At 46.2% G+C, this 12964-nt stretch overlaps 1 protein-coding gene across 1 annotated transcript in view; it reads right to left on the bottom strand.

Annotated features, from left to right (window-relative positions):
- The window catches only part of LOC144173287 (dachshund homolog 1-like), a 43484-nt gene extending 39799 nt beyond the window's left edge, over positions 1 to 3685 (bottom strand). The window contains exon 1 of the mRNA XM_077701771.1: positions 3333 to 3685. Within this exon, the coding sequence (XP_077557897.1) occupies positions 3333 to 3635 (303 nt within the window). The 5' untranslated portion in view covers positions 3636 to 3685. The remainder of the gene's footprint in view (positions 1 to 3332) is intronic.
- Between the last annotated feature and the right edge of the window lie 9279 nt (positions 3686 to 12964).

Genomic DNA, 12964 nt, shown 5'->3' with positions numbered 1-12964 from the left:
CTTGCCCGTCTGTCAAAGCTAGAAATATATTGGCGCTAAAACCCAACGACGTTTGATATTTGCGAAGAGGGGTATAATAGTCATTGTGACGGCGTAATAAATGCACCGTCTTCCCATATATCTAAGGAAGACCTTCTATGGTATCGTCGCACGCGTGAGTTGGCAGTATGTAGTGTCTGTGCATAGATCCGCTTTGATATGGCGCAATAAAACGCCAAACTGAAATACACTGAAAAAGCGAGCACTCTGTGCGGTTTTCCACCCATTCGAAGCTAGAAAATAAGCATAATTGTACTGCCTACATTAGCCTGCAGTTCTTTTATGGCACGGCCGTCCCTCTTTACGTCAAACATCATTAGAAAGTTTGTGTGCTCCCCCGGCTGTATTTATATTGCATTATGTCCTCTCCACACGGTGCACTATAGAGTAAAATGTGTGTACATCAAAATCAAAATGAACAAAATGTTACGGTAAAAAGCCACTTGAAGGATGAGCCACTGGATTTTTAATGTTAAGTTTAGCGAATATCCCAAAGTCAAGACACTTAAAAACAAGTTAAATCGCCCTATCCTGACAGCCAAGGAAGTAAAGTGACCCTGGCCGCGCGTGTGAACATTGAAATATGTCGCTGTTGTTCTCTTCCTTCAATTACAGACGTTACCATTGCGCGCGTGCGGCATGCGAACCCCTGTTGTGCGTAAGCGAGTGTCACTTGGACTAACTCAAGGTGGCATCACGTAGTGGTGACATTCGTAAAATTAACCCCGAAAGTGGGACGTTGTTCCCTGTGATGCACTAAAGACTAAATAAAAACAATATCCCTTGATGCCGTTTCGAAGCACATGATAACGATGGTTACGAGGAATTCCACATTCCACTCTTGTGGAGTTCAGAAATGTTCCCTGGCCTTGCGCGTTTACATGGCTGGTGGCTGCGTCGGTGGTAGGGTATTCGCGTATTCCCACTTGCGGCGTGAGGTTCTTTCGGGAAAGGTCACTGTCACGAGGGACAATACACCCCGGAAATATTAAAGGAACGAATAAATAACTTCAAGGTGGAAAGTCAGCATTGCTGACTGGGGCTCCAATTTGCCGAGAAAGACGTTACAAACTAAATTAGAACAATTGCCCGCAATTGGTGAGCATACGGCATGCGAAGGATAGACGACATAGTGGTCACACAAGTACTGACGTCAATAACGACGGAGGGAAATGATAGAAGCAGTGTGCCGAAGATAACCACATTGAGGAATAAACTGGAGAGATTCGGGCCTTATGAGTGAAGTTTCGGTCTGGCAAAATATTGGCATGGATTGAGGGCACTGGGAGAAATATTATTCTTGGTGTACATAATGGAGCGCTTATGATTATGTTGGAAGCTGTAGGAAACGATTCGGGTCAAGTCGTTTGTATCCTGCATGGGATTTCCGAAACCGAAACTATGCTATGTAATCCTTCTACCACAAAGCGCGTGCAGTTTCCTGCGGAGGCAACATGAAACATTGAATTTGTCAACACCACATCAAGATTATAAAGAAACAAGAACAATATATAATAGTAAAACTGACTGTCGTAAGTGTGCGGTACTGCTTGTGTTTAGGAACAGATTGAGGGCGGGGGAAAGAGGGGAGGGGAGGGGTAACCACGTATTATTGCTTTAACAAAGATCTCGTATTTGTCAGGACGCTTTTGAAAAGGTTGCTTCGCCAAGGGAAACGTGAAAAATTGGCGCAGCTTGCAGTAGTGGTGCAAAGCTGGAGAAACAGCAGAGCTGGCGACCCTTCTCCCTTCGTCGGAGACCCGGACGTTGTACGTCGCATGAATTTCTGAAGTTGCAACTGAAAATTCTCCACGACTGCAAGGCCCGAATCGTTTCGTCTACAGGCCTTCACATCTCTCCCGAAGTGGAGCGGGTTAGCGCGCGCTAGAACCGGCGGCAACCGGCTTCGCGAACTCGGCGCCTGTGCTCCCCACTTTAGGCGCGAAAGCACCTAAACTGGAGAGGAGAACAGCACACGAGAGACCACACCACGAACGGTGGTCAGAGTGCTCTCGAAGGTCTAGCTGGCCGACGCTGGGCGCTCCTCCCGAGGCGCACGCTCACGTGCGGTCGGTCTTTTTTCTTGGACATTTTTTTCTGTTAATGCTGGACGGCGGAACTAAAAGCTTGAACAGGTCTGCTCCTAACAACATTTTTTTGTCGGTACTTTAGCAGCTTGCTCCAGCTCCCACGCAAGGCTGCCATTTACAGCTATCACTTTCCTAGCTTTGTTTCTATTGCCTGCCGTGTAAGTGCACAAGTAAACTAGAAATGGCAGTCAAGCGCAATCAATACAACCGACATGACAATGCAATGGGCAAGTGTGACGCTGAATCCTTAACGAGTACTTTTTCAAGTATTTTTTTCTTTCTCAGTAACTTGTACTGCTGAGCCCGAGGACGGGGGTTCGATACCTGGAAGCTGTTTTTGAGATAGAGGCGAGGAATGAAAACGCCCGTGTGTCAAGACTTCGGCGCACGTTAAAGATCCCCAGGTTATCAAAATTATCCGCACCCGATAGCCCAGGTGTACCTCCGGCACGTGAAACCCCACACTCTATCATGAACCTTTCTCAGCAACATACTGTTACAATGTTACTCTTGTAGACAGTTTTGCTCTCACAAATCATGAATTAGGCGGTGAATTAAGAGTAACCATCGAACTACGACGTGTGCTTTTTGTACTAAATTCGAGAAAAAAGGCATTCGCAGGCAAACAAAATGCCGCGGAGCTCAGATTCTTGCTGTCAGCGTTAATCAGCTTTATTGCACTTATCAAATGATGGTTGCGCAAATTTTAAATGTTCGAAATCAGTTAATGCACGATACGACTAAACCGTAAAGTAAAATCAACTTTAGACCTTCGGCCTTTGAGCTACCAATTAATTTTGAAGAACGCTAAGCAGCTTTTATTCCGTGCTTTGTATTACTTACGATTAAAGAGTTATGAATGCTGATTCGGAGCACGAGGACGCATGTTCGATTCCCGGCCACGGTGGCCGCTTTTTTGATAGAGGCGAAAAGCAAGAACGCCCGTGTGTACGAGATTCGACGCACGTTAAATAACCCCAGGTGGTCAAAATTACGCCGGAGCCCTCCGCTACGGCGCGCCTCATCGCCTGCGCGGCGTCGGCGCGTTAAGCCCTACAATCAATCAAATCGAATTATGAATGACTCGTTACCGTCGGACCGATGTATGAAGGCGTAACTGGATCGCCCATCCCCCATCGCATCGCTTAGCGAAATGGCGCGAAACGCGCCAGTCCCGAAGGTGTGCCGAAACGGGCATCTTGCCTGCGGCAGGCACAGCAGGAGCTCGCCGCTCCTCTGGACGAAGGCCGCCACGCGTTCGCCTCGGTACTCGACAAGGCGGCACTCGGTGGCGTCTCCACTGCTCGCCGCAGCCGCCGCCGAGACCCCGTACTCTGCTCCCGGCCGACCGGCGTACAGACTCGGCAACAGGCTCAGCCCCACTCCCAGTCCTGAGTTCAGACCCGTTGTCAGCGCCGTGGGACCGGGGCCGCTCAGGACCGGAGGACTGAGACCCGGCGCCGAGCGCGACAGGTCCACGGGAGCGGCGTGGCCTGCAGGTTCCATCGGCACAGCAGCCTGCGTCGATGACGGTGCGCACGTGGCTCGCGCGGCGGGCCCGGTGTCGGAACCGCGGCCCGAGAAGTGCGCGCGCGCGCGCGCGTGGGGCCGGCCCGGGGGCGGGGCGCCCGGGAACGTCCCCGTTTCCCTCTCCTCCTCCCTACCGAGTAGGGATGCTCTTGGTCGGACAGTTCGGAGAGGAAAGCGACTGCGCGCTCCTGCGCTTCCATTGCGCTCTGTTGGGATCGCACTGACGGCGTCCTCCTCCCCCTCTTCTACGGGAAGAGGACCGCTCGGCTGCCGAAGTTGAGCCGCGTCTGTCCCGCACCGGAATGTCAGGACGAGTGCGCGTCTCTTTGCCTCGTCAGGGGGGCCGTATCAGGGAGAGGGAAAGATCGCCTGGGCCGTAACACGAAAGTAATACAACTGCGTTAATACTTCGTTTTTATGTACTTTCAGAGCTGTATGGAGGTTGGGCTGTATTAAAAGAAAACCAAGCGGTAGATGTGCAGTCTTATCTATTGACGATGTGCAAATTGAACGGGCACACCGCCTGGGAAAATTCAAGCCGGGTAACTGCCTCCCTATAATTGTTAATTTTGCGATGTACAAAGTCAAGCTATGCGTTCTAACCAACGCTGAAAAGTTGAAAGGCAGTTCCATTAGCATCTCGGAATCAATTAGAATGAAAAGAAAGCAGCTTTGGGAGTATGCCAAGAAAGTACGGAAGGAAACCGACAACGTAAATCTTAGATACGACGCGCTTTATGTCAACAAAATAAAGTGTATTAATGAACCAAGCCGCGAAGTACAGCGGGCTACCTGACAAGAGAAACCGAAAAAATACAGCCTGTCTTTTTTGGTCGTCAATTGCCGAAGCGTTAAAAACAAAGTAGATGACCTTACCAGCCTTATTAACATGACAGATGCGTCAGTAGTACTTCATACTAAGTCATGGTTAGATGCTGACATTAACGATAATGAAACATTTCCTTCAAATTATGATTGATTGATTGATTGTAGGGTTTAACGCGCCGACGCTTCACAGGCGATGAGACGCACCATAGTGGAAGACTCCGGATTAATTCTTACCACCTGGGTGTCTTTAACGTGCTCCAAAATCTCGAACACACTAGCGTTTTCGCTTTTCGCCTCCATAAGAAAAGCAGCCACCGCGGCCGGGAATCGAACCCGCGACCTCGTGCTCAGCAGCACAACGCCTTAGCCACTGAGCCACCGCGGCGGGTCCTTCAAATTATGTCTGTTATCGAAAAGACCGGAATGGCCATGGTGGGGGCGTGTTCATTCTTGTAAAAAACGAAATCAACTCTCGCTTGACTGGAATTTAACGTGGGAATATGGTAAGCTGTGTGGGCCCAAATTAGCCCCGGAAATGTTGTGAGTTTATCGGTGTCTTCTTTCTACCGTCCGCCGGGTAGTTCAGATCAAATACCTAAAGACTTCGCAGAGGGAATTGAACTTATTCTGGCAGTTAACTTGGTTGTAGCAGGCGACTTTAATTAACCGGGTGTAAATTGGTCCCTTATAGCTGCTTTGCAAGAAGGGCGAACCACACTGGGCATCGAGGTGTTTAAAATGTGCAGCTCATCTTCCCTCTTTTAAATGGCGTCGCAACCGATGCGGGGCGAAAACATTCGAGATTGCTTGCCACAGGTGCTGCCCGGCATAAGCGATCAAAAAGCTGTTTGTTGTGAGATGTCACTTGAGTACGCTCGAATGCCAGACACTAATAATCGACGCATTTATAACTATCAGAAAATTCACACTGCTGAGATTTCACTCGCCCTTCACAGGCATTATGACGTTTTCGAAACACGTTCCGAAAGTTGTAGCGCTCAAGAGTTGTGGGAAGTTCTCAAATGTAAAATTTTTGAACTGTGTGATCGGTACGTACCATCGTGGGTATTGACATCACGCCGTAATAAAAACAAACCATGGTTACTAAAGCAGTCCGTCATGTCAGTAACAAAAAGAAGAATATTTATGCGGCTTTCAAAAGAAATCCTAACTTGTGTAATAAAGTAAAATTGGAAGCTATGACGATTGAGTTTAAAGAAGCCGTTAGTAAAGCCACAAAACTCGTTCTTTTATTCTTTTAACGAGCTCGTTATGAACCGCCCGAAGGAACTATGGCGCTTTATCAAATCAAACAGAAAGGACCAAGTGTCTATTCCTCCTCTGGAATGTAACGGCACGTTAGTGTCTGATAGTCGCGAGAAAGGTACACGCTTCAATGTGTTTTTTAGCTCCGTTTGTACTGAACGCCGGCCTGGGACCGATAACTTTAGATTTGGTTTCCTTGCGCTGAACCCGTGGGTGATAGTAAGTTTGATATACACTGAATTGAGCAGCTGATTTTACGTTTGAAACCTTCCAGTGCCATGGGGCCCAATGAATTACCTACAGCGTTGCTATCGTCATGTGCAGCCACGTTATCAAAATATTTTCGAATTCTTTTTTTCGAGCTAGGTCACTGAAAGAAGGAGTTCTACCCGATGATTGTAAACTTGCAAACGTTGCGCCATTACACAAATCGGGACCACGCAGCCTCGTACCCAATTATAGGCCTGTTTCTTTGACGAGTGTAGTACATAAAGTGTTCGAGAACGTGCTTTTTACTAGCATTATTAACCACTTAAATTCATTCTCGCTGCTTAGCCCGCAGCAGCATGGTTTTCGAGCCGGATTTTCTTGTGTGACGCAATTAACTGAATTAACTCATGATATTGCTGGTGCATTGGATCAAGGTTTCTCAGTAGCCTGTATATTGTTTTTAGCAAAGGCCTTTGACGTTGTTCCTCATTCACTCCTCCTAGAAAAATTGTTCGTTGGATACAAGAGTACTTCAACTGCCTGAAACAGCCTGTTGTTGTAAATGGTCAGCAGTCGGAAGATGTCAAAGTGGGGAGTACCGCAGGGCTCTGTTGTGAGCCCACTTTTATTTTTAATTTCCATGAAGGATATTTGTACCGGCATTTCTTCTACAATACGATTGTTTGCAGACGACTGTGTATTATATAGAATTACTAATCATTTGGATGACTGCACCGCGCTTCAACATGATCTGAATAGGCTATTTGATATGTGTCAAACTTGGGGAATGCCGATAAACCTGCAAAAATCTGTGTAAATGTGCTATACGAAAAAGAAAACGCCTGATGTTTATTCCTATTCCACTAATGGTACATTTCTTAACCAAACATTTGAGCTCAAATACCTTGGTGTGTGTATCTTACCTCGGACTTGTCTTGGCGCCATCATGTAAATTATGTGTGTGCGAAAGCATGTCGTTTTGGGCTTCCTACGTCGTACCGCGAAACTTTTTCTAATGAAGACTAAAGAGTTGCTGTACAAGACCAATGTTCGTCCCATACTGGAGTTTGCTTGTACGGTATGGGATCCACGAATAAAATCTGATATCGAGAAACTAGAAAGAGTGCAAAACTTGGCTTCTCGCTTTATACTTGCTACTCAAGGAACTTCAGTGTGTCCACTGCTAAGCGCAGCCTAGGTTGGTATTCGCTCCAGCACCGTAGGAAAGTACTCAGAATAAAAATTTTTCACAATATATTTCAACAAAACAGGGATAGACAGAAGATGTTTTTAATGAGTCCAGACTATGTTTCGCTAAGGACAGATCACGCCTGTAAAATAAAAGAATACATTGTAGAACCAAATTGTTTAAACGTGCTTTTTTCCCTAAAACTATTAGCGAATGGAATAAGTTACCCAATGATGTTGTATCAATTATGTCTGATGATGTATTTTCGTATTCTTTGTAATGTATCTTCGTTGACCATGCCGGGTTTCGGCTTGTCATTATGTCATTATGCTTTAATGATATTTGTTTGCCTGTGTTTTGTACGAATTTCTACTTCCTACCCCCCCCCCCCCCCCCGGCACCCCTGTAATGCCTTGAAAAGGTGCTGTGGATACTATGATAAATAAAATCAAATAAAGGCATTCAGAAATATCTTGATTTATCGCAAGTGCGATTACAAACCTGGGGTGTAACATATGCAAGTTAATTCCGTTCACTTATTAACTGATTGTTCCCATCACTGAGCGCTACTGCTGTGTATGTCATGCACTACAAAACAACTGTTAAGAGGCACTGCAGTTGAAAGGTGATAGAAAGGCATCTCCCATTTATTTGCCATGTCAAAAATGGGGAAGGGGGGGTTAAAGTCGGGGAATGTGCCTGTACTACGAAGGGTGCCGTGTAGCCAAAAGCAGTGAGTTACTTTGAACCTACTGGGGTCCCTTAATGCTTCCATGGGCTATGTCCACGACCATTTCGTAATTAACGGAAGCAGTTCACGACTGATTCACATGCTCGTTCCTAACATGGCCTGTGGAATCAGCAGGAGGGGACTAAGACTAATTTTCTGGCAATATCTATAAGGGTAGCGAAAGGCTCCTGCCCGAGGATGCGCAATGCCGATAAGGCCGCTCCTCACATATCCCTTCACGGCGACTGGCCAATGGTGTCCCGCTCCGTGGCCTAGCAGTCTGGGGCGCTAGGAAGACTGGCCAATGGTGGTGACAGCCAAACACTATACTAGGTCAGCTTCGCTGGACTTTGATATGATCAGGAATCAATGTATTCCAATTTTTTTAGACACATCTCTCTTGCGTGTGCAAATGTTTTGTGCTGCAAGCCACTTTTATGTGAACGCCTTAGACGTTTTTCATTCCTGAATGTTATGCATGGCCGATTCCGACGAAAATCCGCCCATACGTATGTTACGTACGACACAAAGACTGTCTGCCACAATTTCATCCTTCTCGATATATACTTCAACTAAGGAGCAGCAGCAAAATTCTAAGAGCATTTTAAGACTGTTAAAAGTGACGTAGGCGCGTACAGCCACGATCAAAAGTTTAAGGACCAGAAAAATGGCAATTTTAGGTTATTTCTTTTCCTATAGCAGCCCGGCAAACTGTCGATTGCATGCGAGATGTCGTATAACTACTGAACTAATGAAAAATACCGCACATAATACTCCGGGCTGCCGTGCGGCAGAAAATTACTCAAAATCGCTGCTTTCGTGGCCCGTAAATTTCTGCTCTTGGGCGTACACCACAACGTCCCCCAAACACAATTATGTCATCATCATCATCATCAGCAGCAGCAGCAGCAGCAGCAGCAGCAGCCTATCTACGCCCACTGCAGGGCAAAGGCCTCTCCCATTATTCTCCAATTACCTCGGTCCTGTGCCAACTGTGACCAATTTATCCCCGAAAACTTCTTAATCTCATCTGCCCATCTAACTTTCTGCCTCCCCCTGCAATATATTGTCCGGGTAAGGTGTAGTACCCAGTAACATAAAGCATTGAAGACGCTTCTGGTAACAACCAAGACAGACAGACCAGTTACTGCATGGATTTGAGAAACCTGGCCCTTTTATCAAGTGATCTCCGATTGGCCCCCTAGTTAGGTGGTATTCAACTTTGCCTACTAGCTGTTGACATAAAGTTGAACTAGCAGACTAGGCACCCGGATAAATGCTACTGAATCATTTCAAGCTAATCAAATAATTAAACACTGCGTGATTTTTATAGCCGAAGGAAGTTTCATGGTGCAAAAAAAACTATACTAGAAATTTTAACCAGCTGCAGTGTTTTAGTTTCTTTTCACCGGTAGGCGTCCTGACATGGCGGCATGTCATTTGTAAAGTGTCTTCCGATGAGAGGACTTGAGTTATTAGGCTAGGTTAGGTTACAAAACAATCTATCGCATCACAATGGGATGCCAAAGTACCATCCAACCCGAAATGGAAGGCACGTCACCTTCCTGTCAAAGCTGGGTTTTGCAACCGATTAAAACGTCAACTGTTTGGCTGGGAAGATTAGAAAAAATAAATGATTTGAGTCTTGTCGGAAAAAAAAGGAACAGCGAAAAAGTTGTTTCGGGCCGTCGCAACCAGCTAGATTCAGTGCATAATCAAAAAGTGAATGTTATCTTGAGTTTGAAAAGGATTAACAACAGCAGCTGAATTAATTACGCAGGTGAGCTGGCATTTTTTATGACCCTGACTTCAAAGTAAGCTTTTAGCCATCATCATGGCCATAAAGCTGCTTGGACCAAAAAAGTTAGGTTTGGGCGCAATTAAATGTGAAATGTGATATAAGCTTTAGAAATGCGGTCTGCTTTAATTATAGCGATGAGCTTATTTACAATATTCTTGAAGAAAAACAGAAAAAGCAATTTCAATTTCAAATTGGTAATGCCATTGGAAGATTAGGTGCGCCACCCGTTAAAAAATGGTACAGTCGAACCTCGTTATAACGAAGTGATAAAGAGACAGCAAATTGGTTCGTTATAACCGATATTCGTTATAACAGTAGAGATAAAAATGGGCTATAACAAATTGACAATCTGGCTCGCGCAAAGATACTTGATACAAAAAGCATTTTTTGAGGCTTCGAACTCACTATACACAAGCTAAAACTTACCTTTCTCCTTGTTGCATTTCGAGATCAATGAACCGCAATATGAGTACGTGAAATTACAAAAGAACACAATTCGCTTGACAAAACAGGGGCTGCGTCCTTATTTATTTGATGAAGGGTGTGATCTTCGTCTGGTGGATACTCACGGCACTGAGCAGCATGAAGTTTTCCACAGTGAGGGCCTTTACACTTCTGCAGTTTAGGACTACAGGAGTTTTTCCAATTAACTTCTCAGCCTCCTGGTCAAGTATTTCTTCGTTATATCCAATATCGCGTGGCTCTCATGGTTTCAGTTTTATCATAAAAGAATAAGTGTCATTGGAATAAAGCGTGACCAACCAAAGTCTATTTACTTCGCTATAGCCGATAATTTGCTATATCAGTGTTCGTTATAACGAGGTTAAACTGTATTAGGCGAAAAACAAATAGGGGAAACAGACTAGTTTAGCAGCGGAGCTCTTCAAGCTTTAGTCCCAGCCTTGCAGGGCGTCGCTCAAAAATCGGCGCAGCAAAGTGGAGAGGAGAAAAAATGTTAGGCCAGGAAATGGCGCGGAGGCAAGGAGCCGACGAGCAGGTGTGGGCCGGGGAGTGCGCGTCCTGGCGTAGATGTTCGGATGGGCCGCCCTGCAGGGCGTCGCTTAAAACACGGAGCAGCAAATTTGAGGGGAGGATAGTGCTAGCCTCTTTGCTAGGCCAAGAAGTGTGAGGGGAAGTGGCGGGTAGGCAAAGAGCCGGCCCGCAGGTGTGGGGAGTGCGCGGCGCATGGCACTTATTTTTTCTATAGCTTTAATATTGCATTGTCTGTACCTTTAGGTTGGCTTTTCTACACCTTTAACTCGCATTTCTATAGCTCTACCATGGCTTTTCTTTAGCTCTAACGGTACCTTTTCTATTGCTGTCAACTTGGCTTTTTCTATGGCTTTAACTTGGTTCTTCTTTAGCTTTATAGTAGTTGTCATACAGATTTAACTTGGCCTTTTCTATGGCCTTTTAACTTGGCTTTACAGAGCTTCCCCCCAAACCCATTCGAACTGTATCATTTTCTTTTGTAAAGCTGCTGCTATTGCTGGTAGTCAAGACCACCAGCTCCGCTGTTACCACAGTTTTCGCCTCTCAATTTCGAAGGTGGCCGAATTTTCTAGAAGGATGAGTATGAAAGGTATAAACAGTGAAGTAGCGAAGGAATCATAGAAGACTCCCCTCAACGATCTAAGATGCGGAGAGAAAAAATGGAATTGCAAAGGTCGTTAAGATGCATGTCTCGGGCCAAGAAGCGCGAAAGGAAAATGTCCGCGATAACTCCAAGGGTTTTGCTTTCGAATCCAGACGACGGTGTTTGCGTACGAAGGCAAATGAAGCGTGTACAATCAAAACGATGACTGTAGTAAAAATGCAGTAGAACAGACACGATTCGACACGTACATGCGTTAGACTACGTTATATTATCCATCCTAATCTCTGTGAGGAAACAATGCGCGCGCCTTGATAAAGTCCCTAGGGTAACAACGCAAACTAATATCAGGGGAAGTGATAGTAGATTAAAATACTGGTGGAGGAAATGCCGAGAGGAGGTAATGACGTCGATCAGTTAGTGCCCATGTTACAAACAAAATTCAGTTTGAACCTGCCACAGAGCGTGGTTCAGTGGCTAGGCCTCGCGCTGCTGAGCTTAAAGACGCCCATGGCAGCCATTTTTCTGATGGAGCCGAGAACCTTAAGGTGGCCACCTTACCCGCGTGTAGAAATTTCGGCACGCGTTGAAGATCCCCAGGTTGTCTCGAATTAAGCTTGAAATTTTCCACGTAGTTTTAAGTGATTCTAGCCCAGATTTTTTTTTTCAACATTTTGTAAACTGAGGAGAGGCGCCTGAATTCAGAAAAAATAATCATTCACTTAGTGGCCGGAGTGTAGCGAGCGAAGTGTAGGGTTCATAAAATGATAAAACTGTGGTTGATTCCTCTGTCACAGGAATCAGTAAAACACGAAAGTGAAATGTGCAGAGAAATCGGCAACTGAGCATAATTTGTGGGTCGGCGGCTGTCTTGTGGGTGTGCTTGTGAGCTACGTCCTGCTGGCGGGTCGTTTCGGCAAAGGTGTACTGGCGTCATTTTTGTGACGGATATGAAGTCAGTGAAATCTTAGGTTATCGCGGCATAAAACACTTGCGTGTTAAAATATAAAACCCAAAAACGAACGACCCTAAGTACAGTGGAACCCCGTTGGTACGTTCCCCGGACTTACGACGACCAGCTTCTTACGACGGATCACCATGGTCCCGGAAAACTCCCCATAGAAACAATGCATTAAAAAACCCGCTGATATGACCCTCGTGTGCACGCGGTCCGCTTCATACGACGATCCCTGGCACGGAAAAACCGGCGTTTTTCTCATATTTTACACAGCATCGCCACCCCGTCCCGACCTTCTTTATTCTTAATCCCCGTATAACGCTGCTTGATGTGTAAAGGCCCGCAGGTGGGCCAGACCACTGGCTGAACAGACGCAAGCAAGCAGGCGGGTACTCGCGAGAGGGAGTTAACCTGCGACGGCCTCACGCAGCAGCAGTACACCAGCGCGCCAACCGCGAGAAATCGAAGTTCAGGTGGCAGGCAGGCTATGATTTTGAAGCTCCCGTCGAGCCGCCGATGAACGCGAAAACATGTCCGACGCAACCCCACGGCGATGACCAAACAGCCGCTTTCCTCGCACGCTCGATCCAAGTTTCTTCCCTTCACGACGCGCTCTCTCCATCTATCTCTGCTCTCTACTTATCAGTGTCTTTCAAAGTTGCGTTGTCACTTCGCTCCTTTCTTTGCTAGGGTGCCTCGAATCACGCACGTCCTCCGCAAGGGTGGAGA

This window comes from Haemaphysalis longicornis, unplaced genomic scaffold, assembly GCF_048455015.1.
Source record: "Haemaphysalis longicornis isolate Haplotype H1 unplaced genomic scaffold, Haemaphysalis longicornis Haplotype H1 scaffold_3, whole genome shotgun sequence".
Classification (NCBI taxonomy): Eukaryota; Metazoa; Arthropoda; class Arachnida; order Ixodida; family Ixodidae; genus Haemaphysalis; species Haemaphysalis longicornis.
Note: the sequence above shows the minus strand (reverse complement) of the source record. Positions and strands in the feature narration are given on the sequence as shown.